This window comes from Zonotrichia albicollis, chromosome Z (genome assembly GCF_047830755.1).
Source record: "Zonotrichia albicollis isolate bZonAlb1 chromosome Z, bZonAlb1.hap1, whole genome shotgun sequence".
Classification (NCBI taxonomy): Eukaryota; Metazoa; Chordata; class Aves; order Passeriformes; family Passerellidae; genus Zonotrichia; species Zonotrichia albicollis.
In genome coordinates, this window is record NC_133860.1 from 61,851,220 (window position 1) to 61,878,754 (window position 27,535).

At 44.4% G+C, this 27,535-nt stretch overlaps 2 protein-coding genes across 5 annotated transcripts in view; one reads left to right on the forward strand and one right to left on the reverse strand.

The window, feature by feature from the left end:
• NIPSNAP3A (nipsnap homolog 3A) overlaps nt 1–27,535 on the reverse strand; it is a 53,746-nt gene that overhangs the window by 22,550 nt on the left and 3,661 nt on the right. The gene's annotated exons all lie outside the window — the stretch shown is intronic.
• Nucleotides 1–27,535, forward strand: part of PSD3 (pleckstrin and Sec7 domain containing 3) — a 139,180-nt gene that overhangs the window by 14,048 nt on the left and 97,597 nt on the right. For 3 of the 4 annotated variants that reach the window (XM_074533398.1, XM_026792921.2, XM_074533396.1), the window contains exons 2-3: nt 5,211–5,278; nt 21,415–21,523. In XM_074533398.1, coding sequence (XP_074389499.1) covers nt 5,211–5,278; nt 21,415–21,523 — 177 coding nt within the window. Of the gene's footprint in view, nt 1–5,210; nt 5,279–8,998; nt 9,241–21,414; nt 21,524–27,535 lie in introns of those variants that run through there. The other variant, XM_005486232.4, reaches the window with a different exon arrangement.

A 27,535-nucleotide genomic window follows, 5' to 3' on the forward strand; every position in this document is an offset into this window, starting at 1 on the left:
TCCATTTTGGAGAAAAGCAAGAAATTGTAGATTTACATGAGAAGAGAGGATGCGAGTCTTCCCCAGTAGCCCATTTTCCATCCACATATTCAGTTTGTGATGCCAGGCATAGTCTTCCTGTCTCTTGATGCAAAGCTATACCTCCCTTCTTGCTCTGTCCTCCCAGGCACCTCAGGGCTGTTACTTTTTTAAGCCTTTCCATCCCTTCATATTTCCATCCCTTCCAGGCTGATATTAGCCCAGTAGGCTATGCTGCAGCTTTGTGTGGCAGGCTGCCCCAAGAAACCAGCCTCAGAAGAAGAAAACACCATACTCCCCCATGCTTGGTGATAGCCCACTGCACAGCAGACAGTGGCTGTTACCATGGTGCTGCATCACAAGAGTGGGTGTCTCTGGTGTCACACTCTGGCTGACACATGATACTTCTGTCTCGAGTCTTTTCCAGTTTTGGCTCCTGTCCTCTGCCGTGGGAATGAATGGTGTTTCCCTTTGTTTAGAAAATCTGCTGAGAGATCTGCCAGCTGAGGTGTAGGAGCGTCTGTGTGTGACGGGGGTCACGCACGGCCGGGACGGACGGAGACGAGAGATCTCTGCAGCCAAGTCGTGAAACTATTGGTTTATTGCAAAGGGCGTGGGTGCAGGGCCCTGTTGGGAGCTGCCAGCCGCAGCTCAGAGCAGGGCCGAGAGAAGAGAGGCTTAAAGTGTAAGAGAGTTAAAGACAAAGGTTTAAGAGTGGAGAGCATGCAGAAAGGAGGGGGTGAAGAAGTGCAGAGGTGAGCGCGAAAAGAGAAGAGGAAGAGCAGAGGAAGAGCGAGGAAAGAAGAGAAAGAGAGCGAAGTTCCCGTTACAATACAATAAATCATCTTCAGTGTTGAATATTCAGATTCTCTTCAACCAATCTACTACAGCATGCATATCCTATAACATTTCCATGCAACCTATAAGAATCACTACATTACCATACTGTGTTACATTTTAAACCCTGAATCTTACTCTTTGGGCCCTATCTGCCAAGCTGCAGGGTCTGCTCTGGCCCTTGGACCTGCCTGCTTGCAGAGGGTATTGTTTCATCAAGAGGAGATTACCTTCGGCTGACCACACCATTGTTTTCCAGTTGTTGAGTAACTAAGGGATCTCAAAACTTGCTTCCATTTCAATCTCACTTATAGTTTCTATATTCTCAAAATCTTTTGCCAGGCAATCATATTTATAAGGCTTTCCTGTTCCATCCTCACCAACACTGAGGCCTTCCAGTTCTGACCAAAGCCAATAATGATCTGTTCACACTGGCTAGGGTCACACCGCCCCAGTGAAATGAGCTTGTCCACATTTAACTTTCCACCTGTCATTTGTGCCTGATGTTTGCTCACTGCCTGGAGTGAGCACACTGCAGAGCTGGGGATGGATGTGGATGTGCCCATCCATTTCTAGCTCTCTGCTGTCAACACCCATTGCAGATTTGTTCAAGCAGAGGAAGTGATCTTCTTAGTACTTTTCTTGAGAGCAATGTTGTTTGTGTTTCTGACTGGAGCATTTCAGCCAGAGGCAGCTGTATGAACATGCCAGAGTTACAGGCCATAATTATCTCATTTTGGGGAGGAGAGTGGGGTGTTATGCTTTATGTTTTCCCAGCTCTGAAGGCTGCTTGTTGCATGTCAGTGTGACACACAATTGTGGCTGCAGCAGTCCTTCTCTGACTCAGGTTTCCAGATGCTGATAATCCTGTAAAAAGCTGCTGTCTGCCCTACCAAAAAAAAAAGGCTATTGAATAAATATCCTTTTCCCCTCATGTCTCACTGACTTTGTATCTGATGTGCAGTTTCAGTCCTCTGAACCATCTGTAGCAGGATAAAGAGGACACTCATAAAAAATGGAAAATTGTACAGGAGACTCAACAGGAATATGCCAGGGTCTAAGGAAGCCAAAACCACAAAACCACCATATCTTGGCTTGAAATGTATGCTTCCCTTGATGATAGCATACCATACAGTTACAGTATTTGGCATCTCTTTTTCTCTTTTTGGATGTCAAGACCAGAAAGATTTCTTTGAGACTGGCTAAGGCTTCCATAGAAAGAATAATGCTGTGTAGTATCACATATATTGTTCAGGAGGGTAAAAGACCATTTCTCTGCTGCTCAAATACAGTATCTCCTCACCTGTATGTTTCAATGCACTTCTGAACATCACTGCTGATATTTATGCAAAACATTCATTTTTCTTGTGGCTGATAGACTAGATATGCTACTTTACTAATGAATCCAACAGGTTACCAAATGCAGGCACAAAGTAGAGATGGCAGATGAATCAGTGAGTCTAGGGCAGATGGGGCTCTGAGTGGAAGACTCCTAAGAGTAGCCATGCTTAGGCAGAGGTATTTCACTTATTTTGAGATGGCCTTTGATAATCAGATTCGACAGATGAACATAAGGTTCAGTGCTTCAGCCTGAATAAAAAAGGTGTCTCTTTCCTCAAATGATTCCTTTGCTTTTCTACTAGGCACTGTATCCTCTCGGAAAAAGCTGGAGATGTGCCTGCCAGATTGACTTGTGGGGCTGATGATTCTGATGTGATGCATGCTCTGCAGTACAAGGCAGTGTGTCCTTGTTAAGCTAGGGCAGAATTAATTTCTTCTCAGTAGCTGTTACAGGGCTTGTTTTTGATTCAGTGTGAGAATGCTGTTGATAACACACTGATGGTTTGACTTAGGATAACCACAACTTGGCAAAGAACAAAGACTATTTTTTCCTTTTCTTCTGCTCTGCTAGGGAGGTGGCACGCAAATGGAAGTGGGAGGGAGCATGGCCAAGACAGGTGACCCGAAGAGATGTTCCACACACAGAACGTCATGCTGAGTATTTGAAATGGGGGGAGTTACCTGGAAGGGTGGATGATCTGGTTTCAGGAACAGGAGCTCTTGCTCAGTCAGTGGGTGGTGAGCAATTGCATTGTACATTACTTGATTATTTTTTATTAACGCTATTATTTACCATTATTATTTTATTTTCCTTTATTTTTACTATTAAAGTGTTCTTATCTTAACACACATTATACGATTCTCCTCCCCATTCCACAGGTGTGAGGGAGAAGAAGGGAGAAGGATGAGTGAGCAGCAGCATGATACTTAATTTCCATGTGGGCTTAAACCATGACACAGTGAAAGAACCCTTCCCTTATATTCTCCCAATGCCAATCTGTCTTTGCCATATGGATAACATTGCAAAGAAACCAAAATGTGATTCTGTTCTTTAGCCTCCATGTGGCAACTTGGGGGAAGGGAAAGAATCTTGGTGATTTGATCCCTAGAAAACTCCATCTAATGATCTAATATGGCAAAGATCCAGACAGAGAAACAACACCGAGCTCCTGGCAACTGGTTGAAATTTCCTTTCCCCTGCCTCTGCCGTTGGCATTCCCTTTGCTGGAGTATCTTGACTTCCTAGACCTGGTCTCTTGCTTGCCTGTCAGGAACAGGATGGAGGACTTTCCTCCATCCAGAGAGAAGGCTAGGTTGTACCCTTAGTGCTGGGAAGCAGCAGGATCAGGACTTGCTAGGGCTTGGTAGCCCCAGAACAACCAGCTATTTCTCTGTCACTTTTGGAGATGCTTGGGAAGAACATGGTGCTAGACATGGGGAAGAGTAAGGGTTAAGATTAAGAGAAGATGTGACAGTAGAGACCCATGAGGTAACCAAGAACCTTCCTGTACTGGTTTAGGGCAAATTTGTTAAAGAATCTGCAAAGGAGGGCCCCTCCAGAAAGCGAAACCCACACAGCCCCTCCCCCCAACCGGTTCGGGAAAAAATTCCTCGGAGAGAGGTGGAAAGAACCTGTTTATTTGACTGGCCCCGCACCCCCCAGCACACAAAATGAACAATACCCGATGACACCGCTTTGAGAAAGATGGCAAAATCAGAAAGTCTCTTTCGGGGGGGGGGTGGTTGCTCTGTTCTCAGTCCCTCCGGCACTGGGCCAGCCGCTGCAGCCAAACCTTCGGTGTTCCCGGGTCCCAGTCTGGAGCAGGTTCGAGATGGTCACAGGAACAGGAGAGGAGAAACAGTCCAGGAAGCAATGTGGACTGTTTAGCTAGAACTAGCTAATAAGCAGAGGCAGAAAGCAGAGCAGAAGCAAGAGCAGAAAAAGAGAGCAAGCAAAAGCAGCAAGCTGAAGCTGGAAGTGAAAAACAGCCCTATGTACCGCTTGTCTCTGTGTCCTGATAAGAGAAACCCAAACAAAACTTCCACTCTTCAGAGCCGGTCTTAAAGGCACAGAACAGATGAATGGGGATATACAAGCATCATAATGTCACCCCAGGACACTTCCAAAGCAGGGATATTCAGCAGGATTTTCTGTGTTCTTCAGTTTGACTTGAGCTAATAAGGAGATTTCTAAAGACTCACTCAGCAGGGGAGGTACTGTGAAGTCTGTGGTTTTCGAAGTAGATATAAAATTTGAGATCCCCAAACTCTGATGGATAGAATAACAAATTCGAGATTTCCCATCAAATGGTCAAATTCTGGCTAGTTACAGGGCTCCCTGGGCAGAGAAGGTTGGTCATTTCCTTTCCTCCCAATGAACATATCAGATGGGGGATGGAGTGAAGTGAAATCTCTGAATTGTTTCCTGTCAAGAGTAAGCCTCTAGAGAATTGTCCATGAGTGAAGGAGCAGGACAAGAGTCAGTTAACCCATAAAATGGAAGTTTCCAGGAGCTCTGGGTAAGTGGCCAAACAAACCTGGCAACCTGTGAGGAAAAAGCCAAGTGAAGAATGGTGATACTGTCATGGCTTTGCAGCATGCACCTCACAGTGAAGCTGGCTAGCTAGCCAGTGTGTCCACTAGCTCATTCCATTCTGTAGCTGTCACCCTCAGGTTTACTATAATAATTTATACCTGGGTCTTTTTAAAAAAAATAATAGGAAGGTTACCATCTTTACACATGCTGGTTTTCTTACTTTGCACATCACCTCCAAGTTTGCTGTTCCTCTTGTTGTTGCAGCTTCTTTTCCACCTTTAATTCAGAAAAAAATTGGTTGCAATGGCAACTATGTTTTTCTGAGTAAAACAGAAAAAAAAGATGTTTTCCCAGCTGTTTCCAGAAAATCCAGACACATGAGGAAAATCCAGTAAATGATTAACTTTGTCTTTCCATCTGTAGAAAGTGGTGTTTCTGGTTAGGCTTTTAAAATGATATTATTTTTTTATATCCCTAGCCTTCTTCTCCCTCAAGACAAAAGAGAGTCTCTTTGATTTGAAATGCAATGTTGTGAGAAATTTTATGGTGAGTACCTGGATGATTACTTACTTGTGGTTTTCTGCCTTTTGAATAAGGAAAGATTATTTGGAAGTGAGTTTCCTGTACTACTTTCCTGTGACGGCAACTTTATTGGCAAAAAATGACAGAGTTTATGCATTGGTTACTGTTTGCAGCACACTGAATTTAATACACTCCTTTTTTTATTTTTCCTTCTTATTTATTTTTCTTCATTATGGGGTGGTATAGTAAGGTAGGTTATTTTCAGCTGTGAATTTTTGACCCAGGTAAGTTTGTCTTGGAAAGTAGAAGGGAAGACACTGGTGCCATCTGGCTGGAACAAGCACTGACACAGCAATGCTCAATCCATGTATCCACTTAAGTGATTCCCTGCTGATGAGAGAAAGCATCCTATGACCCTGTGTTGTGACCAGAAGCAGGTTTGACCCATGTGTTACAGAAAAACCAGAAAACCAGGTTTGGTTTGCTGCCCTGCTGCCACTCTGGAGGTCAAGTGTGGGCTTGCCTGACAAGCACATCTTGGCAGCCCTTGACACTGCCTGTTGTACCCATTTTCCTAATTTTTTGACCTCCTGTTTTCTATCAAGACTCTTTGCAAACAAGCAGTCTGCCATAACTACTTTTTTGCCCAGCGTACCAGTTTTGCTATCTGGCATACCCAAACTTGATATTTTCAATACTGTGACCTGGGCAATCTCAGCTGACAGCATTACTAGGGCACTGTTGGCTTTGCAAGGCTCCACTCCCCTAAACACGCCCAGCAACTGCCTTTGCACTTTGGCTACTTCTCACACAAATCCCTCTTATCCAGCTGTCCCTCGTGCTGCTTTCACACTTCTGTCTGCCACAACCACCAGCTTCTGAGATTGTCTCCCATTTCCCATGCCCTGCTCAGCCTCAGCCCAGCACCCATGCACATCACCTGCCCAGTGTTGGCTCCCTGCTCCCCATCAGTGACCATGGCTGGGGAATTCAGAGCAGCTTAGCCATTGCACAGACTGGACTTGATTGCCATCTTCTGAGTTTTTGTTTGGGTTTTTTTTTATTTCTGTTTGGGTTGTTTAAAGATACATGCTATATGCTCATGACTAAATTTTTTAACAATTAAGAGTGCTCTCTAACTGTGATATGTATTTCATAACTGCTTAGAAAGCTGCTAGGTTTTATGTCAGCCTTTTGTGACTTTTATTTTCTTAATATAACTACCTGGAAATTTATATCAAGTGTTTGGACAAAAAATACAGATTTCCTTCACAAATGTACTAACCCCAGCACATTTCTCTGCTGATGGCCCATTCACAGAAATGTTTTAGGATTTAATATGGCCCTTCTGCAGAAAACAATGATCAGTGGTGTAAGAAACACCAGTTTGTGCCAATTTCAGGACTCCATCACCCTCCATTGCAGTGAAGCTAACCAAGAGGTAGATGCCCACATAGCAGAGTCTTGCACGACCATCCTGCCCCAGGCCGGCAAATGCTCTCCTTTTCCAGTCCTTTAGCACAGAGCATATTCAGGGCAGCCTAAATGTCTGTGTGACTCAGGCCAGATGCCTGGATAACAGAGAAAAGGTCAAATTTTCTCAACACAAATAGGGTGTGGAAAAGCTCCAAACCGGAGTGCCGTGGCTGCATCAGCCACCTAGGCGTCCAGGGCAGGGGATGTGCCTTGCAAGGGACATCACCAGCCCCTGACTCCAGCCCTGCCTTTGCTCCCAGCTGCCTCCTGGCCTGCAGTTGCATGACCTCAGCCTGTCAGGGAAGAGGCAGGCAGAGTGCATCAACTCCTCAGAGACCCAGGCGCTGGGTGATTTCTTTTTCCGCTGCATTAGCCATCTCAGATGTGGCACAGATGGGGAATCTGCAGCCTGTGCCCCCACACCGGCTCCCAGGGCCCCCAGGGTGTCTGACAGATGGGACAAAGCCCTGGCAGGGCCAAAACATGTTTGTCATCACAGCTGTGGCTGGGGAAGAGGGGTAAAGCCCTTCAGCACATCCCCCAGTCATGCAGGCACAATTCAGCCACAGAGGATGGGCATGGAAGAGCTGCATCACAGAGACCTCTTCGGGACCCTTGCCAGCTGTTTCAGGGGATGGAGAGACAGGTTGTCACCTATCTGTTCCCAGAGGACAGAAACGAATGGACTGGAGTGCTGCTGAGCAGGGCAGGGGCAAGGTCTTGTGCTGCTCCTGGGATGGATGGTTAAAGGCAACCTGTGGTGCTGGGGAGCAGGTGAGAGGCTTAAGATGGGGAGAGGGGACGTTGTAGGGAAAGAGCAGAATACCTTCTGAAATACAGTGTACACCACTGGCATCCAGATGACAGAGGCAGTGCAGTTTGCTGCCAGGTGACGTGGGTGTAAAGCAGGGGCAGTACTGTTTGGTTAAACGTGGAGCTGGAAGTGGTGAGAAATAGTGGGTTCAGTCATGGAGAAGCAATGTGAACTCTGCATGCCACAACCCTATTGAAAGAGCATGGGGAGGTGCTGCTGGATGGAGCCCCTCAACAAGTTGGAAGAGCCCAGAGATGGTGCTGCTACCCCTGTCTTATTGCCAAACAGGGAAAGCTTTAGGCAAGAGTGCTTCAAGCATTATGCCTGGACGTACTTTTATCCTGTTGGAAATGAATTTTTTTTCCCTATGGGCGTGAAGAAAGGCTGAGATTGCCCAGTGTTGGCAGCAAGGGTGGCTCTGGCACTGAGCTGTGAGGCCAGTGGGGAAGAAGGCAGGGCTAGGCTGTCTCCTCAGCCACAGAGGTGCTGCTCTGTCTGGGTGTGGTACACTTATGTCAGTGACTTCATGGTGATGCACTTGTAGCACCAGCACTGTCCAAAACCTTTCAGAAGAGCACAGCATTAGAGAACAACATTGCCTACCACCTAACACATGTTCTTTTTTACCCATGCTCATCATGAAGCAAACATACAATGTGTTCAGTGATTCCTGGTCCTCAAGGATTGTTCCAGAAAGCCTATCCTCAAGCTTGATCGGTTAAAACCAAAGAAGTTTTCAGCTGCTGCTAAACAAAACACAGATATACTGAACTTGCAGAAACTGACATCCTTCTTTATGTAGTCTGGCAGCTACTTGTGCAGTTAACTCCTCTAACTGGGCTAATGAGATTTGGGAGTATTTTCTAAAACACAGCTTTTGATAGGGAAACCCCCATTTTTACTTAAAAGAGCAAAGCTCAGAGGTCCTAGTTAGAAAATTCTAATGATGTGGCTGAGTGCTCTAAAACCTGACAATGCAAGAGAGCTTCCAGCAAACTGTGAAAAAAAAGTGGAAAATCAGTTTCGGGTGTTCAGATGGGGTTAGTCCAAAGACATCTGCGCGCTTCTGCTTTTTAAATGTGAACTGCGAGGGGAAGCCCCAGGGCTGGAAAAAAACGGCTTCTGCTTTTTTTTTTTCCCTTTTTTTTTCCTTTTTTTTTTTCATCTCTCAACAACTGCGAGCCGCGCTGAGGGGATTTAAGAGCAGAGTACGGCATGTCCCAGCCCCCGCGGGCGTTGCTCGTGTTCCTGCCCAGCGCCGCTGCTGCGGGCACGCGGTCTGGCTTGTGCTTTTCACTCTATTGCTTTGCTAATCCTGAAATAATTCCCTTTTATTTATTTATTTATTTAAAGTCTTTTCAAGGAGCACGTGGTGCACTCGGCTCCCCTCCCCTCCATCGCGCCCACCCCCGCCCCCGTCTCCCCTGCCCTCCCCTGCCGGGCCGCCGCCCCGCCCCGCCGGGCCCGGCCCGGCCCCGCCGACCGGCCCGCGCCGCTCCGCGCCCACCGCGCCGGGGCCGCCGCTCCGCTGCGGGCCGGGGGCGCCGCGGCACGGCACGGCACGGCACAGCCCGGCACGGCACAGCCCGGCTCGGCACAGCCCGGCTCGGCGCGGCTGGGCTCAGCGCGGCCCGGCGGGAGGGCGGCTGCAATCCGCCGCGGCCGGCGATGGGAGATGGAGGGAGCCGGCGGTGCGGTAAGGGGCGGCGTATGCCCGTGCGGGTGCGGGGCTTGTGCTCAGCCGGAGGCACTTTTTCCCATTTACTTTTGCATTTTTCCTTTCCCCCTACCTTTCTTTTCTTCTTTCTCTTTTCTTTTTGTTACTCTTTCTCTTTTCTTTCTTCCTTCTTCCCTTATCCTCTTTCCTTTTATTGTTTTCCTTTTCCCCTCTTATTTTCTGTTCCTTTTTTTTTCTTTTTTTTCAAGTCCTTTTCACAGTGCCCTAAGAGAAAAAATGTCGGAGCCCTCTTCTGTGCTCTTAACTGCTAGATCCCGAGAGACACCAGCTGCATCAGGGAAGCTGCACTCAGGGCTGGGACCCCGAGCCTGCACGTCGTGCAGTTCGTTTTGCTTGTGTCTCCAAGTAACTTGTCTGTCTTAACACATCAGCACTGTTGCTGCACTGGCAAACTCTCTTAATCTAGCCAAATTCTTGATTTAAACAAGACATTGTCAGAAAAGCGTTTGGCTGAGTAGTAGTAGCATTGCACTTTCAGGGCAAGAGTGGGGTTGAAATGATTTCACCAAAAGTGTAAAACTGTAGAATAATAAACTACCCGGGCATGCTCCTGTGCAGTTGAGGTGTTATCTTCATCCTTGCTCCCGGGAACTGGGGCTATACTTCTCATTGGGAACATAAACTTATATTTGAAATGAGTTTGAACTTCACACAAACCCACTGAAGTTGCTAACTCCCATATAGGTGAGTATTTCCGTGCTATAAACATCAATTATCTGTCTGCCACAGGGTCCAGTTAGTATATAGTCAGGCAAAGCTACATGTATATGTTATTTAAGTGTTTTGGGTGTGTAATAGGCAACTGCAAGTACTCTTAGTTTTGTAGCTTCAGTCACACTTTAATTCTGTCTGTGCATAGGGCCATTAACACAGAATGTTAAATGCAGTATTTGTAATGAAACTGAAGGTTGCACACCCAGTGTTTGAAGCAATTGTAATAGACTGCTGAGAGTCATCCAAGCCTTTCTGGTTTAGCTAGTAGAAAGAAGCCCTTTTCTACTCCAAATGCTTTTTCATCAGTCATGTCCTTAGTTGATGTGTTTCAGCAGATGTTACCAGTTTAATGCTCAGTGAATCTGTCCCAGCTCTGTTGATTTACACAGACAGAGAGTTAGTTTTGGGGCGTAGTGGGAGAGAGGTGAAGTTAACCATGTAGAAGACCCCGTTCAAATGATCCCATTCAATTAGAGCCTTGGTTCATTGGAGAGTGTGAGAACATCCTTTGTGGTAGTGGTAATGATAAAAAAAATCCAGGAAACTTACATGCTGCTGTTTTCAAAACTTGAAACAAGTTTTGAAACAAAGAAATTAGGACTTCTTAATCCACACAGAAAATTTTTGCATAACTGACCTGTGTGAAAGTGTTTCTCATGAGCTATTCATGCTTAAGTGGGTTGTTTGATTTACCATTTCCAATTTTCAATTTTCAGTTTGATCTCTGTGCCATCAAAGTGAGAAGGAAAAGAGCAGTGAGGATCTTAACAGAGTGTGCTAGTGGCTTTTTTTTTTTTCCCAGCAAATCCTTCTTTACTGTTGTCAAGGTGCATAGCTTAAGGACATAGATGTTGTTTAGAGTACTTCCCCTCCCTGCCTCCACACCAACACAGTCCTTTCTATTCTTGCCCATCATAGCAGGAAACTCTGGCAATTGATTTTGCAGCTTTGATATAAGACATGGTTTGGGGTTTGATTCTTGTGGGCTGAGAGGCAGGCTCTCTGCAAGAGTGCCATGGAGCATCTCTGCAGGCACTTGTCTCCATGTGTGTGTTCTGAGACAAGTGCTGGAAGATTTAGCATTTAGACAGCACATGATGTACACCACACAAGGCCACCACACAAGCACTAAGTAAGGGTGCTTGGGCCATGGCTGATAAACTGCCTTTGTGCTTGCATAGTAGCTGATTGCTTGAAACCATCCCTGCTTCATGGAGAGACAGGCTAGCAGACCTGAGGGCTGGAGCGGTTTTTCTCAGGCATGCGTTTCTCTGAGGCTTGTGTTTCTCCTTTGAGAACCTCTGTTTACTTGCAAGAGTCTTGAAGAGAGAGCAAGAGGCTGGGGTACTGTTGGGTGCTGATTTAAATGTCTTTTAGAGGTAGCACAATGTAGTGGCCTAGTGAAGGGAGCCCAAGAAAGGGAGGGAGGGAGGGGGTAGTGTCTCCATGGTATTAGGTGGGTATATCCCCATGGTACTGGGGAGCCATCTGCCAAGCTGCTGTTCTTCAGCTGGGGCTGGACAAACCTGTGAACTGCTGCCAGAGCTCAAAGATTGGGACTGTCAGAGGATCCTGCTCCAGATCAGCTCTGCATTGTGAGTGCTGAGGATCCCCAGGGTGCAGCAACTGTTAGAGTTGTTTGGTGAGAGTCTTGCTGAGCTCACCCAGCCAAGGTGGGAGTAATGTTCCTGGGCTCAGCAGGGACACATGCCACCCACCGCCCTTGAAAGGGCATTTCCTTACAAATGGTCCCTGATGGAGAGCTGGCTTCTGGTGGAGCAGGGATTTCTTGATCTGCTGCTTCTCGATCTGATTTCTCGATCTGCCACCAAGACCTGCTCTGTGACCTGGGTGGTTCATTGCATCCTGGTTGTAAAATTGCATGTGGCTTCTTCCCTCTGGAAGTTTGGCTGAGAAGGGGGATGTGTGCTAGGGTGCTTCTCTGGGCAGTCACCATACAGCAAAGTGTGTCTGCAGATAAACAAATTTAGGTCTTGTGCAATTTCTGTCCTAAGCTTTTGAATATTTTCCTAAATGGATTGATGTCTGTCAAACCCCATGATCACAAAGACAATTTCAAGTCCTTATTTTCCTGTTTGTAGTGATGCAAAATTGGGGGGTGAGGGGGAGTGTGTGTTAGAAGTAATTTTCTTCTATTAGATGAAAAAGCTGTTTGATACCAGCTCAAAGTGGATGTAAGTGTTCCATTCCTCTCAGGAATGGCACTGTTTGAAGTATCCTTCTGCAGTATGTTTGCATACAGAAGGATATGTTTACAGTATGCAGATACTTTCTCTGAGTTCAGCTCCTCCTTGCTCTGAGATGTTTCTTGCTGTTTTGCCAGCTTCTGTTCGAGACCACAGACTCCTGTGATGCTAATGCATCCAAACATTTATTCTCTTCATTACAGAGATGAGCAAGGCAGGTTGTGGATGGTGCTTAAAAGCAGGGGTGGGGTGAGAGCAAGCCCTCCGGGTGCGGGCTTGGTTGCTACAGGGTTGAATAAGAGTCAGAGAAGTTCCGGTATTATCTAGCCCTTGCAGCTTGAATGGCTTCTGAATTGACTGTACTTCCTGGGTGCTGTAAGTAAAAAAACCTGTTTGGGCACTGGATCAGGCTGTCCATCGGGGATCAAGCTGTCCATCAGAGTGTGAGCACTGCATTTCTACCTCTGCTGAATACCTCAGCCACCAGTGATGGCTGTGGGAAGTGTGTGGCTCCCTTTGCTAACTGCACAGAAGATTTTCAGTGTTGCAATTTCTGGGCTAAGGCAAAGGAAACTAGGCTGGAGCTGGCTTCTGAGGATGGCCTGCCAGGGCAGAAACACAGTGGTCACTGCCATGCTTGCTGAGAACATCATGTCATAGCCACAGCAACTTTCTGCTGCCTGGTGAAAGGATGTTCTTGCACAGGACCAGGAGTTGGACTTGATGATTGTTATGGGTCCCTTCCAACTCAGTATTTTATGATTCTATGACTGAAAGGAGGCTCTTGTCTTGAAACTGTGATGCAGTAGTTCGGAAGCAGTAAGAAAACAACTTAATGGCACGGATTACATAACACAAGCCTCTCTTTTTGCAGAAGCCATGAATGGGGCTTGCTTTCTCTTTTTGGAGTGAAATGACACAGTGAAAGAGGTGACTTAAAGTGCACTCATTATTTTTTTACAACAGTTTTCTAATGGGAAGCGTCATTTGAGTAATAACTGCATCTCCCAGGCTGAATGAATGCCAAGTGTGATGGCAAGATGCACTTTGGCCTGGGATAACAGTGCTAATAGAAGAATGCTTCCCAGGAAAGCCCTGTTGTCAAGTGGAAACAAATTCTAGTACCAGCAAGTTCTGATTGTTGTCAGCTGTCTTGTCTGTGGACTTGCTGTGACTTAATGAGGAAAAAAGAAGAGGTATTAACTTCCTCACCAGTGGGACGGGAGTGCCAGCTGGCCTGTGTTGTGCTGCTTGTGGGGGATGTAACATCTCTGATGTCTTCTGCCTTCTTGCCACAGCTGGAACTGCCTGTTGGCTCCTGACCACTTGCGGAGCCACAGCTGCCCGACAATGTTGGCAGTCCTTAAGGTGCACTTTCTTAGCAAGCATTTGGTCTTAGCAAGCATTTGATCTTGCAACAGTATTTTCAGTCCCCCAGTGTCCGCACCTCAGGAGGAATTTGTTGATGTGTTTTCTCACTTCTGCCTTAATTGTGCCAGAGATAAGATGGCTCAGATCAAACTTCAGTCAAATTTTTATTCAAAAAACTTCTCTTAAATCTAGGTAAGGCTCAGAAAAAACTGCTGAGGGGAAAGCTGTAGAATTAATTTAAATATGTGATATGAAAAGGTTTGTCTAAGAATGCATACCCCTTTTTTGCATACTCTATTGCTGTGTTGTAGTTCTACAGTTTGCGCTTGCCACAGAGAAAATGCAGGTTTTTACACTTTCGCAAATGTTAATCTTCCAGTCTGGAGATGTCTAATGACTGGGTGTGGGGTGTTTTTTTTTTATTTGTTGGTTTGTTTTTTGGTTTTTTTAGCCATTCATTGAAATGAAATATTTTATCACTTGGGGATACTACCTTGAACTATGTTTTTAACATTGATTTGAAAAATGAAGATGAGCTCTCCCAATACCCTGTCCCTCCACTCATAAAAGCAGTGTATATTTAGCTGGACATAAAGAATGTACAGTACATGGCAAAGGATGCTGTCTGTAAAGTTTCAAGGGACAGCAGATGTTGGCTAGGGTTTTGCAAAGAATTTTGTGGCCTGAAGAGAAACAGAACTAACTTCTGAGATGCTCATGAGGCATTTAGATATATTCAAATTTTAGCTTCCATGGAGGAGAAATCCATGTACAGCAGACCTGTAGCCTGTCTAAACATTGTCCTGCCATCTAAGGTGCTTGAAGGTGATGGAAGCCCACTGCCTGCTGAAGTGAAGCAGTCTGTCAGTTTGCTAAATACTGGAACAGATTGAACAAAAACAGTAAATGCAAGATGTCTACTGCATGCATCACAGAATTCTCTGGATATAAGATGCTGTCTTTGCACAGTTTTTCTTAAATCATACCTGACCCTAATGCTCTTTGACATAGCTCAGGAATATACTTGCACTGTGGCTTTATAAAATTTTTGGGTGTTTTTCTTCATGTTTGTGTGTTATGTATAAGAACACAGTGGTTCAAGCAGTGAGCTAAAGTCTTCTTTTCAGGACTTGTTTTGATTCTTGCACATACCTTAGAAATAATCCTTAGATATCCAAAGGTCCATCCAGAATGCATCAAAAATCACTGACTTGACAAATAGAAAATGCTGAGTGACCTTTAATGGTAAAGTGTAATCATACAGACTTTGAATTAATATGCTGTTCACAGCCATGCAGTTACAGCTCAGACAGCGTCAGCCTTTGCATAATAGAAACTATTTAATTCTGTATAACACCTGACTGCTTCCTAACAACTTCAACCAAACAACAAAGCAAACATTTCTTTAAGGGGAGAAAAACTCAAGTGCAGGTCTAAAACAAGGTGACCAGACTGGAAACAAATTTTACCTGCTGGATACTACTGCTAAGGCATTAATTTGAGTCTTTTTTCGTGACTCTTCTCAGGTCTTTTTCTAAACAGAAAGTATTTGGCTTCATTTCTGAACTGAGCTTCTCTTTAGACACTGAACTTCTGTGAAGTTTGCCTTTGTGCAGGGAGAGCAGCTTTGATAGTATCTGCACCCTTTCAGTTTTGCTCTCTCCAGCCTGGCTGCTTCCTGTGAGGCTGCTCATAGTAAACAAACCCTGCAGTGCTGGGAATAATGGCATAGGAAGCCTGCAGTGCCCTGGTGCCTTTTGGTGAATTCCTGGGGTAAGCTGTGGAGTGTGTTGTGGTGAGCACTCAAGAGGAGCTGGCTGGATGGTACCAAGTGTGAGGTCTCTCCAGTCCATGGCCATGCCAGAGCCTTGTGAGCAGGTAATAGTGACTCTCTGCACTGGTTTGGATTCAAGGCCGCTTTAGCCCAGGAGCATCTATGGAGGTCAGCAGATGCCCAGGAAGAGGTCAGCTTAGAGATTCGTGAGAAGGATGTGATTTCTATATTGTTAGGGACATTTATCCCTTGAGCTTGTTCACTCTCCTCGTCAGGTACCTCAGTATTTTGGTTTCTGTGAGATTGCTTTGCAAGGTGGTTTGTGGTTTTGAATACAAACTGTACCAGGAACCATGTCCTTTTTGGTGTGGTGCTGACTCCCATTACCTTCTTCTGTTGTCTTCTGGCTGTTGCATTAAAAAAAAAAAGGTGCTGAATTACTGATTTTTCTTTGCTTTTTTCAGACCCCTTGTTACTGCAAGCACCTCTGCCATATCTCTACAATTGCCTTGTAGCTGAAAAGTCTTACAAGGCTGACTTCTCTGCTGGAAAACAGCTATTTTCAGTGCTCTTACACAAGCCCATTCTTTCATCCCCACCTTCTGGCTTTCTATACATCTCCCTGCAACTCCTGATAGTTAGGAATTAGTTTAAAACCCAGGCTTAAATTTCTTCTCATTCAAAACCTTGGCTAGCATTAAGTTTTAGCAGCTCCAGCTGAGATTAAGCCATGCAAAGCTCCTATTCTTTTGAATTTTATTTATTTTACTAATGCTTTAATTCAAGAATTGTGAACGTGTATTAGTGTGGGGAGGTATAAGGAAAACACAGCTATAGTTTATGAGGTCACATGGAATTAAACGCTACAACCCTTGCCTACCCAGTGGTCTTACTGTAAGCACCCACATTCTTCCTGTGATGTTGTTGCACTAGGTTTTACCAGTTAGCAAGTTTATTTTAATGCCAGCTTTCTGCATTTAATCCTGTTACTTAGGAAAGTGATTCAAGACAAACTCAACAGGCATAGTCTTTTCAGAACAACTGATATGACCTGTCAAAAACAGTGACGCTTGCTGAGCTCTTGGCCATTCAGGGATGATTTGACAGCAGAGGCAGAGCTCTCAATGCAGGATTCTGTAAAGACTCGCCCATGACATTGCAGCTTGCTGGAGAAGATTTTAAAATCTGTGGGAACCTTCTGTCCATCATTCCTGCTGAGAGTATAAACTCACTGTATCGGGGTATTTGTTAGACTGCTGGCAGGCAATTGAGTTTTTTGCTGCTAGAGATGTTGATGAAGCAATGAGAATGGACCAAGCATAGCCTGGGATTAGAAATGGTCCAGGTGTGGCTGTGAAGTTCTCCATAGTAGACTCTGATGTACAGGCATTCTTCAAGGCATTTTTCTGCTTTCTTGCAATACTGCAGTATATCCCCAGCAGCCTCAATGAAACCTCCAAAAGTTGCTCCAGTGGAGAGGCTATTGCCTGCTGACAGGGAGCTGACATCCAGTGGTGGTATGGTTGAGAGGGAAGGCAGGAAGGTCTGGGAAACAGAGCTGTGTACATGTGAAAGCATGTAAAACTAAGGCTTCCTCTTGATATGGCTTAGCTGTGAAGACTTGCCTGAGGACTCTTTCACCTCTCTGTCCCAGCTAACAGTTCTTCATGAATAGTCCTTAGGTCCCTTCCTGCTGATGTTTCCCTTAGGATGAGTGGTCTCTTGCTGTCCAGAATTTTGGCTGACTCTTGCTCCCTGAAGACTCTTGCTTGAGCACCCATCCTGTTCTGCTTTTTCTCATGCACTTTTTTCCCAGGTCTTCTACAAGGAGTGAGTCTGACTTAACAGCATCTGTCCTCTCAGGGAGTCTGATAAATTCCAGACTAGAAGTTGCCATTTAATTATCTGCTTCTTGGAATATTCCCCTTATTAGGCATTTTCAAAGAAAATATATGACCTTAAGTGTGAATGCTTCAGGAGGCATGGGTTCACACTGGTTTTTTGTGTGCACACTGACCCATTGCTTGTCAGAGCAGCTGTGGACAGTGTTATCCCCTTCCTCTGAGAAAAAGCCCAGCTGTCCTGTCAGCTCAGCTGAAAATGGTGGTGAGATAGCAAGAGTTTGATATTCCTCAGTTAAAGCTCTCTGACATGTAGGTATGTGTCTTGGTTTGAGACAAGTTAGGAGGAAACATTCACCCAAGACAAAATCAGTTGGTCCCAAAAACAAGGTCCCAACAAGAACCTCATGAAAGTCAAAAGAGGATGCTTTGGTGCTTTTCTTCTGTGCAGAAAGGAGAAGCATTTTCTTCAGCTTTTTATGACTCACTATACCTATCTAAAAACCACTGGGATTTTTGGAGGGCAGTTTGAGGGGAGCTTGTGAGTTGAAATGAAATTCATCCAGAGAGTGAAACTGATCTTCAGGAAAGGCAGCAACCAGCTCTCACCGGGAGTTACAGACACCTCTCAATGAGGTGAATTGTGGGAATAGTTTCTCCTTGCAGATACTGACCTGCTGCTCCATTCGCACATGCAGACAGCAGAACAGAGGCAGTGTATGTGCTTCTTGCTGGGCTGACTTATCTGTCCTTATCAGCAGCTCCTGCTGGAGAAGCCGGAACCCTGTGGTCTTAGCATCCTGCTGCTGTTCAATTCAGTGCTGAGACACAGATTCAGCAGCTTCATTCCTGTGCTGGCTTGAAACCACCACAAGCACCACAGCCTTATCCTGAATAATCTCTCTGCTCCCTAAGCATGAAACAGAAAGTCAGCAAGGTGGGACCTCTGATGACCCATGCCAGTGCCTTGTGTGAGGTCAATAGAAACTGGTCCAGTGTGTTGGCAGGAGGTCTGAGGGGCGAGGACTGCCAAGTGCGAACTAATGCAGCCTCACAATGTTATCTGAAATTCACTGAGAGGAAAATGCAGCCTTCCTAACTCCTGACCAAGAGCTATTACCTAGAGAAGTAGGCTTGATCAAACATGTTCAGGCAGGCAGAAAGCACTGCAAGAGTGATGCACCAATGGGTAGGAACTTGCTGCCTCTCTGCCCAGAGCATCACTGGAGTGAAAAATAATATGTATATGGCTCATGAGAAATGTATGTACATCTGGGCTGATTTAAGGGGATTGGTGCTCCTAAGCGTCACCCACATCAGCAGTGACAAAGATGAGATGCTTCAAAGGTGGTGGTTAAAGCCCTCTGAGGGAAGCAATTATGAAATGGCTGACCTGGATGCAGATTTCTTTGCCCTTCAGCTGAAAGAGAAGGCTTAAGCAGGAGTTTTATATCCCTTTCAATCTTGCTCGTATTTAATCTTTGCTAATGCAGCTTGAAAGCACCATGAATGTTTGTCCAGCCCATTTCTGGGCTCCCCATTTCAGGCATTTTGACTCCTGCAAAGCTTGGGTGAGTGGTAGATTGAAAGAAGGAAAGGAGAACACATGTAGTCTCTTGACTTGGACATTGGTAAAGCAATAGTCTTAAAAACTAGCTCTGACCTCAGAGCATCCTCATTCTTTCCTGCTGTTGCATTCTTTTTTAACATGTCTTGTTTGGATGAAATATGATAAACTTATCCTTAAGCCTGGATATGGACTTTCTTTATACATATATAATTCTTTATATATATTCTTTTTAGTGCTCTGACAACCTAAATAGATGTTAAATACAGCTGTTCCCATACTCAAGCCAGTATCTGTAATTTTTATCAGCAGCGTTGAGACTTCTGACAATCAAGTTACCTCTTTCAGATGCAAAGACTAAGATCATGCAGCCTCACTTTAGGCACTTAACTCTGATAAATGGTGGCCTATACACTGAAACCCCATTAATTTTATAATTTACTTGTGACTGTTACTGGATGATGCAGAGGGTGCTGTGAGCTGGAGTTATCTTCTTTGCTTTACAATAAGGTACAGGAAAATAGAGAGTCTTGGAACACATGTTTGCTGGCAGGGATGCTCAGTGTAGCAGATGTCTGTGAAATCTCAATAAGCAAGGCTGAGGGATGGAGAAGCTGTGTTCCCGAGGAGTATAGATCAGAAATTCCTTACTGCTCAAGAACTAGGCTGTTCTGTTCATTTTATTTTCCATTTAATTTATCTGTCACTGGGATTTGGCACCAGCTAGTTACAAGCAATCCCATCCCTTCACATCCATCTGAGTAGGCTGAATTTTTGTCTGGCTCTGTAAGCTACTCCTGTCTAAGCTGATGCAGACAAAGAGCCTTCTCCTGTGTGCTCTGGCTCCTGCTATTCCTTTTCTAGCCCTTCCTGCCTCCCTGCCAGTGAATGAATGCAGGTCTGTAAAGCCAGGACAGACATGGTGATTTCTTCCAAGCTCATTTTGTCATGCTTGTGATAGTCATCTTTGTGATAGTAAGCCCTTTATCTATTCCATCACATCTTTACCAAAGGATTGGGTAGACTGGAGTTAGCACATGTATCAACATACTGGAAGCCCTAGTACTGAGTAGTTGGACTAGTGAATGTCTAGTGAATGGTAAATAAATTAGTCCAAGACCACTCTGTAACATCTGCTGTTGACTTAGGGCAGAGTGGTGTTTGTACTAAATCTTGCAGAACTGGCACAGTGCAGAAAGGTAGGAGAAGAAATGGGTGTAAAAGGCCAGTGGAACCTGGAGCAAAACCATTCTAGGGCATAGGGCAAGATAACTATTTGTCATTGTGCTCTTGGGAGAAAATACAATTGTTGGACAGATGACCTAGGAGAAATATATGAATCTGTGATTCCATCCATCTCTGATTAAGAGCTGTGACTATGTGTTCCTGTGAATCACGTGTCCCTTGTACTTTGAATTTCTGCTTGTATCTGATGCTTATCCTGAGGTATTTGATAGAAATGCATAAAAGTTGTTGTTGTCCTAGGGGGCTGAATGTTCAATTTGTTTCTTAAAGAGTGTTTTCATAAGCTAATGCTTTCACCAATGTAAACCATGCCATGGCTTGCTATGCCACAGCAATTGACTGCCTCATATGAATATAAAGTTTACTGAAGAATTTTTAGAGTTAGTGATTTATTTTATCTGTCACTTCAAACAGAAGAATTACGGGCTCTGTCTTGTCCAGCTGGGAAGAAACTTAATGCTAACTCTGGATAGTTTTTGCACTGCAGTTTATTGCTGGTGTGTGCTTTATCTTAGGGATTTTTTTTGTCCCTACCTGTTCAGAAAAGTATTTTGATCTTAGTCCTGTAGCCTTTCTCTCTTTTGAGAAACTGGACCTTTACTGTGTCAAGGTCCTTTACTCTGTTTCTTACAAGAAAGGAGCAGTGGGGAAGGTGCTGGGGGAACCAGACCTGGGTAGAACAGGTTGCTCAGTCTGTCCATTCACCCTTCCAGGTGTTCCCCTGCTCACTGGGCTCACCACCCTGTGTCCCCTCCCTGCCTCCTGGCCGGATAGGCAGGTTTGACTTGTGCGGTGTGGTTGTAAAACCAAGTTGGACTCTAGTCCTGACCTATACAGTGGTGGTCATGCATGGGCTGCCCAACAGGGCCCCTTAGGCAGTACTCCTGCCTAAGTACATGTTTGCATACCTTATCCTTCTCCCCCTTTTTAATCATCCTTGTTGTAGTCCTTGCTCCTCACTTTCTCTACCCCACTATCTTTTCAAAGAGACAACCTGCCCCATGTATGGTTTTCTCATGGGTTCCAGTTTTATGACCTACATGCTCAAATTTGCTATTTCTGATACTACTCTCTTGATATTTTAAACTCCAACCAATATAACCAATATTATTGAGATAGTTGGCCAATGCTGCTGGCCTTTCGGTGGGTAAGCTGGCTGAAGAGTGTGTAAAGAGTGGTTGGGTGCTCTCACATCTCTGTTAGGTTTTTGTTCTTAATACTGAAATTCTTGGGTTCAGTGAAGGAGGGGTGAGCTCTTCAAAAGTTCTCTGAGTTGGCCCATGTCTACTCTGGATGATCTTGGTGGTGACAGAGTGAAATGAATACTTTAAAAATGCTGCCTGAAGGGATTTCATGTTCCATCTGCTGTTTTTTCACTAAAAGGTATATAAGCTTTGTTTATTTTTACTCTAGGCAGAAGCACTTGTGCGGGATAGTGACATATCAGCTCATGCCCAGAATGTTGCCAAGGCCAAATATGAATTTTTATTTGGCTTGGAAGAAGAGAAGCCTTCGGGAATGGGTAAGTTCTATTTATTTCTACTTTGTGCAAAAAAAAAAAATCTCTTAAGCCACTCAGGAAAGTTTTGCAGAAGCTTCTCCTTTAATGACCCCGTGAGGCTCACTCACTATGCTATGCTGTCCTTTGCAAGTACCGGATCCTGCTGATTTGGCCGCAGAAAATGACAGTGGTTCCCTCTCTTATACCCCTGCCTTTCTTTCTGGCTCGTGTGGGCCATCATGATGTGACAGCAGGGACTCACGTGCTAAAGGCACATTGGTGGAGGGAGTCCCTGCACTTCTCTGCAGTGGAGTTGTTCAGCCATGAGTTCTGCAATTGCACATGCTGAAGCATGGCCATTTCTGCCTGGAGATCTTCCAGAAATGCACTTTGTGGTCTTTCTACAAGTAGAGGTAGGTAAGATTTTAATTCAGATACTTGACTGGTGCCCGGACTGCTCTGCCCTCTGTAGTCAGTGATTCTAGAAGTCCAGATGCTTCCGTAATATCTAATGTTATATCTAAAGATCTGTCTTATTCCTGTTGTCTTCTTGTAAATATAGGGCATTTTCTACGTTTTAAAGCCCAAGCTTAGAAGAAAAGAAATGTAGTTATTGTAGCTATTCCTCTTGCCTTGTCAAAATTATCAACAAGCCCTGCCCTCTTTGAAAAAGCATTTCTGCAGGCTGTTCTCTGTGTACCTTGATCCTTTCTAATTGCAAACTTTCTGGAATGTCACTTAATTAAGGAAGACTCACTTCTTGCTAGAAAAGGGCAGCACTTTGCTCAGAAACAAACTGTGTATGTTCCTCCACTTTAGTAAGGAAAAAAAAAATAATAAAGCAGAACGTGAGTTTCTTCCTGGCTTTTATAAAGTTTGGTCATCCACCTGGGAAATCCTAATTGCATAGTGGAAAAAAATCCAAATTTCCAAAAAGAGAAAAAAATCCTCAAAAAAACCCAAACCAAAAGGACCTCATTTAGGAATTTTAAAAACTCTTTCAAATTGCCACAAAATGTGTATCAGTTCATTACATGAATCATGATGACCTCATTTCTTGCTTGGAAAGACACAGTGTGAGAGCACTGTCAGCAGGCATTGGTACAAATCCAGAGATTGGTATTAAATAAAGTATGCTGTGTCTAATAAATCCAAGTGAATCTATTGTTATTACCAGCCAAAACAATTATCAAATATGATGGGTATTCCAAGCTAAGTACTGAGCTCTAAAATAAAGGGTAGCAAAGAGTAAGCCAGATATATTGACTTATATGCCTAATTCGCTGTATTTTTCCTGTGCTTCTTGCTTTGTTACTGGATCTCCTTCTTGCCTTGTTTCCGGATCTCCTCCTGTTCCTTTATTAATGAGAAACTACCAGTAAGAGCTAACAATTGCAAAATGGGAGTTAATTCAAGGGACCCTGACAAGAGGGTTTGTGAATATTTAACAGTGGTTAACATACAACATTTGTGAATTGCACCCAAAAACTGGGTGACATCGTGCTTACGCAGACTGGCCTCATGCTGCCACAGACAAATGCATCCTCCTTCTCCTCTTACGAGTTGTTTGACTGCCATGGATAAATGATAGTGGTTCTGCCCCTTCTAGTTTTTTCTTCAGCTTTTAACTGCTTATTTACTGGAGGGGAATGAGGACAGGGTGACTGAGGGGACAGTAGTACAAACTCAGGGCTTTTGTACATCAAATAATGTTTTTTCTTTTTATTTGATATATATCAAATATGTCATACATATGCTTTTGGGGGAAGCAACTATGCTTGAAAGTCTTTCTGTTCTTCTCCCTATTAGATGGGAAGGGAGAAAACACCACCAAAAATCCAAATAAACATGCTACTTTCTGAAGTTTCCTTTAAAGGAAAGAAGACATGCTTTTTAGGGGTCAAAGTATGAAATATTTCAAGCAAATGAGTGACAGAGGCAGGGCCAGGAGAAATGTTGGTGTTTAAACTTGATCAAGAGAACAATTTGTCACTGTGGGCAGTTACGCTGAACTTTAGTTTACCTAACCTAAAGCAGTTTACCCATGCCATGGCTGGCCTCAGAAACGGAACGTAGCATGTAAGCTGCTGAATATCTTAATTACTTCTGCCTTCTGGTTTATACTTTCCCTTTCGGCCACAGCCAGGTTACTGTAGCCCTGCTGATGCTGCTGAGGATATACATGTCTTGACTAAGTACTAAAACACTTGCATCAGACAAGCCAATTCACAAAGAAAGAGCAATAAGTGGGGGCAAACTGTGGCAAACACTTCTGTTTACCCAGGTGGGAGATGGCAGCTTTTGTTAATAAGCTCTGTGCTGATTTTTACCTTCCAGGTTGAAGCTGCTGGTCATTTTCAGATGAGAAAATGAGAGGGGGGGGAAAAGAAAAAGTTAGATGGCTTTTGAAGAGGTGTATCATCAACGATATTCAAATGCTAATAAAGCTGTCACATATAAAACATTTTCCTTTGCTGTCTTCAGTCTGATTTTATCTGGGATATTTGTGATCACTGATGCCCTAATGTTCTCTTGACTTTAATGCATGATGCCTGTTGTCTGGGTCCTCTCCTCTCTTGTCCATTGCCCATCCTCCTGCCCTGCATGCATTACTTGAAGCAGAAGCAGGTCCAAGCGCCCCGGGACCCTCCTGTTGTGGAAGGGTTCAAGACCATGCATTTCCCTGCAGACCCCTCCCGCTGGGAGAGCAGGGAGGATGCACCACACTTGTCCACGTGGCCCTGCACAGCCTGGCCACCTTCCTTGGCGAAACCCCAGCCTTCTGCCTTCCAGCAAAAGAAAATATTTTTTAGAAACTGAATTTAGCTGGGTTGGACAAGACGTCTTCTCAGACTCACTGACATAAAAGGCCACTTGTTGTATGTGGAAACATACATTCCTTCTCTGGAAACTGCCGTGGAAACAGTGATCTCTCTTGAGCAGACTTTCTTCAGGCTTGGCTGTGCTACAGGTCTGATTTTTATGACTTTGCTGTTAATATATTTAAATACCAAAAAGAAAAAAAAAGTTATGGCCACATAACTTTTTTTTTTTTTTTTAGTCTTAAAAGTGCTTCCTTGGGGGAAAAAAATGGGGGATACTACAAAATAATTCTTTAAATAAACATGAGGGCCAAATACCCCATAATTCCTGTTATATGAGAAAATAAATCCAAGACTGTTGTTAGGAAGAAAATAGCTTCTTAAGATTAATAAACAGTCTTTTCTCTGATGCTTCTGAAAGGAGAAAGCTTTCATCCCTCCTGTGTACCAGAGGTTTAATCTCATCCTTCACAAAAAGGCTCTGTACAAATACTGCCTGTGTTGCTATGCAAATCTGGTCTTTCCCAACAGCTGCTGGAAGAAGCTTGGTTTTGAATTCCTAGTGAAACAAATAGCTTTTTGGAAAGCCTGTCACTTGCTGTTTTGTGTTCAGTGAGGTGTCATGAGGCAACTGAGCTCATTTAACATCTTGCTTCTGCCAAGAGATGGTCCCAGACACACACTGCCACCAATTGTCTCATGCTAGTTCTTGTGCTCATCTGTGTACTTAGCAAGCTCAAGCCAGCAAAAACTGTAACAGACCCCCCCAAAATAATGCCAAAAGAACAATTCTAAAAAAAGGGCTTATTTTCTTCTGGCAATGTGTGCTGAATCACCATTGCAAGGGGTCAAACAATGCCAGATCTGACACGTGAAAGAAAATCAAACACATACTTTGACCCATGCAACATATCTGTTCCTGAACTGCAATCGAAGAAATGATTGCTTTTGCTTTAGAATGTCTAGAGCTGTTTTTCAAGAGCAAAGGAAGGACACAATGGCTGCTATTTTGTAAAAGTAAAGCCTTTTCAGGGTTCTTACGTTTCTGATTTAAACATCTTTAAGAAAGTGATCCCAGTATCTTTATTTAAAGTGAGCATCACTGACATACATTCTATCTCACTTGTTTGCTCTGTTACTTCAAGGCACGCATGTCCAGCTCTGCTGCATCCCCCTCACATTGCATGGGAATGGCACCTTCTTCATCCTCCCTGCAGGAACTGCCCTTAGACCACCGGCACTCATTATTACATTGTTCTCATGATAGCCCAGACTGCTGACTGTAGTCTTGCCCAGTGCTCCAACCCTGTTGTTTTCCATTTTGAGGCACCACCCTTTGCTATATTTTCATCTCGTGCTCTTTCCATCTCCAGGCAATCCTGAAAGTCTAGGCTCCCTGGTCTGGTATCTTCCTCTGCAGCTATGTTTTGCTTAAGAAGTGCAAAACTGCATTTTCTGAGGGTTGGAGGACTGCCTGATTTTCACATTAATTTTGCTTAATTATGGTGAAGGATTGGCACATCAGATGTCCTGCAGTGTTCACCAGGAGCACACACAAGGCTGGAATACAGAAAGCTCAGAGCTGTGGTACCCCTCTCATAATTAAAGGTCCATCATCCTGTTGTGCATATTTGACTTTATCAGCTTGTTGTTGTTTCTAGTGTCCCACTGCATTTTCTGACATACAGAAATCCTGCAGGAGTTTTAAAACCGTAGTGTGTAATCAGTAATTTTCTCATAAATATCCTCAATGTTTGGCATTGCTGATTGGCAATGATGCAAAAAGAAGGTTAACTTTTTAAATTTAATTTTCCAGAGGTACTGTATTGGAAGGTACTTTTCCACTTGAGTTTGTGCACTGTAGGAAGTAATTACCTCTTTGGCACCAGCATGTTCGCTGGCCACGCAGAGTGCTCCTCTTTCACTCCAGCATGGAGTAAAGCAGCTCATTTTGGATGCTCTGAAGAGCACATGGAAAAATAAATGCTGGTGCAGAAGGACGGGTTCCATTGTGGTCTGCATCTTGGCTGCAGAGGTGGAGTGGTGGAACTGTCTTGCTATCTCCCCTGAATTTCTTAGTCCCGCCTCCTGGGACTGGGAGAAACTGAGGCATGCTCTGGAGCTGTCAGGTGTGGTGTGATGAATGCATGGGTTTCCAGTCCAAGGGGCAGGAAAACTAAAGGGAGCACAAGGCATTATCCTAAGTCCCTTGCTCCACAGGAGGAAATTGAATGTCTAGTGACCTGCACTTGAAAGCTGTATAGATCAAGTTATCATAACCTACAGCTGTAGGGAGGAGATTACCACATCCTCAACTTTCTAAACAACAGAGTTGTTTGAAGGCCAAGAGTTTAGTACAAATAATCATTAAAACATGTACTGTTTGTTTATTGTTTTTTAAAGGTGCAGAATTAAGCACTCAGAAGTTAGGAAATGCCAGAGTTAAGGCAGTAGATGTCTCCCTGTCTGTGTTCTTTTGGCTGAAGCTGAGGGCCATGCTGATGGGAGCACACAAATATTGTGGATCTGGTGGCGCTGGCAATCTGTCAGCATCTGGCCACATCAGATGCTCTGAGTACACCTGGCACAGGCTGAATTCAGCTGAAGCTGGCAGGACTCAGCAACACCTTCCTGGAGACAGTCAGGTCATGCCCTTCCATCAGGCAGACAGAAAATGGGGCATCCAGATCAGTGGGCACAACAGGAGAGGCTCAGCCAGCTGATTTAGCTTGTTATAGGCAGATGCAGTGGGACACAGATGCATTTTTACCTGTCACCACCATTGCCTCCTCTCCTTGGCCTCAGCCCCATCATCTGGTGAGATCTGCAGCACACCCACACAAACCCTCTACTGTGCTGTAGCCTTGCTTCATTTCTGAAGGAAATGATGCATGTTAACTTGCTGTTGATATGCACACAGAGAAGATGTTTAAATAAAATTATATGGGTAGGTGCAGCTCTGGTCTGGTATTGGACTGAAAGAGTGTAACACAGAGTACAGCCTGTATTTTTCCTGTTCACAGTTCACTGCTTTAACAGGTACCTTCTGCCGTAGATCCCTGTGTTGTTTATTTAACTCTGCCCAGCATCTGGGGGAAGGGAGTCTCATTCGCTGTGAGAGCCTGCTGAAAAGTTACTATGTAATGTCCAACAGCCCCTTTAGCAACAAACACTTGGAGCCTGGGAGATAACACACATCCCTCTGTGCCCT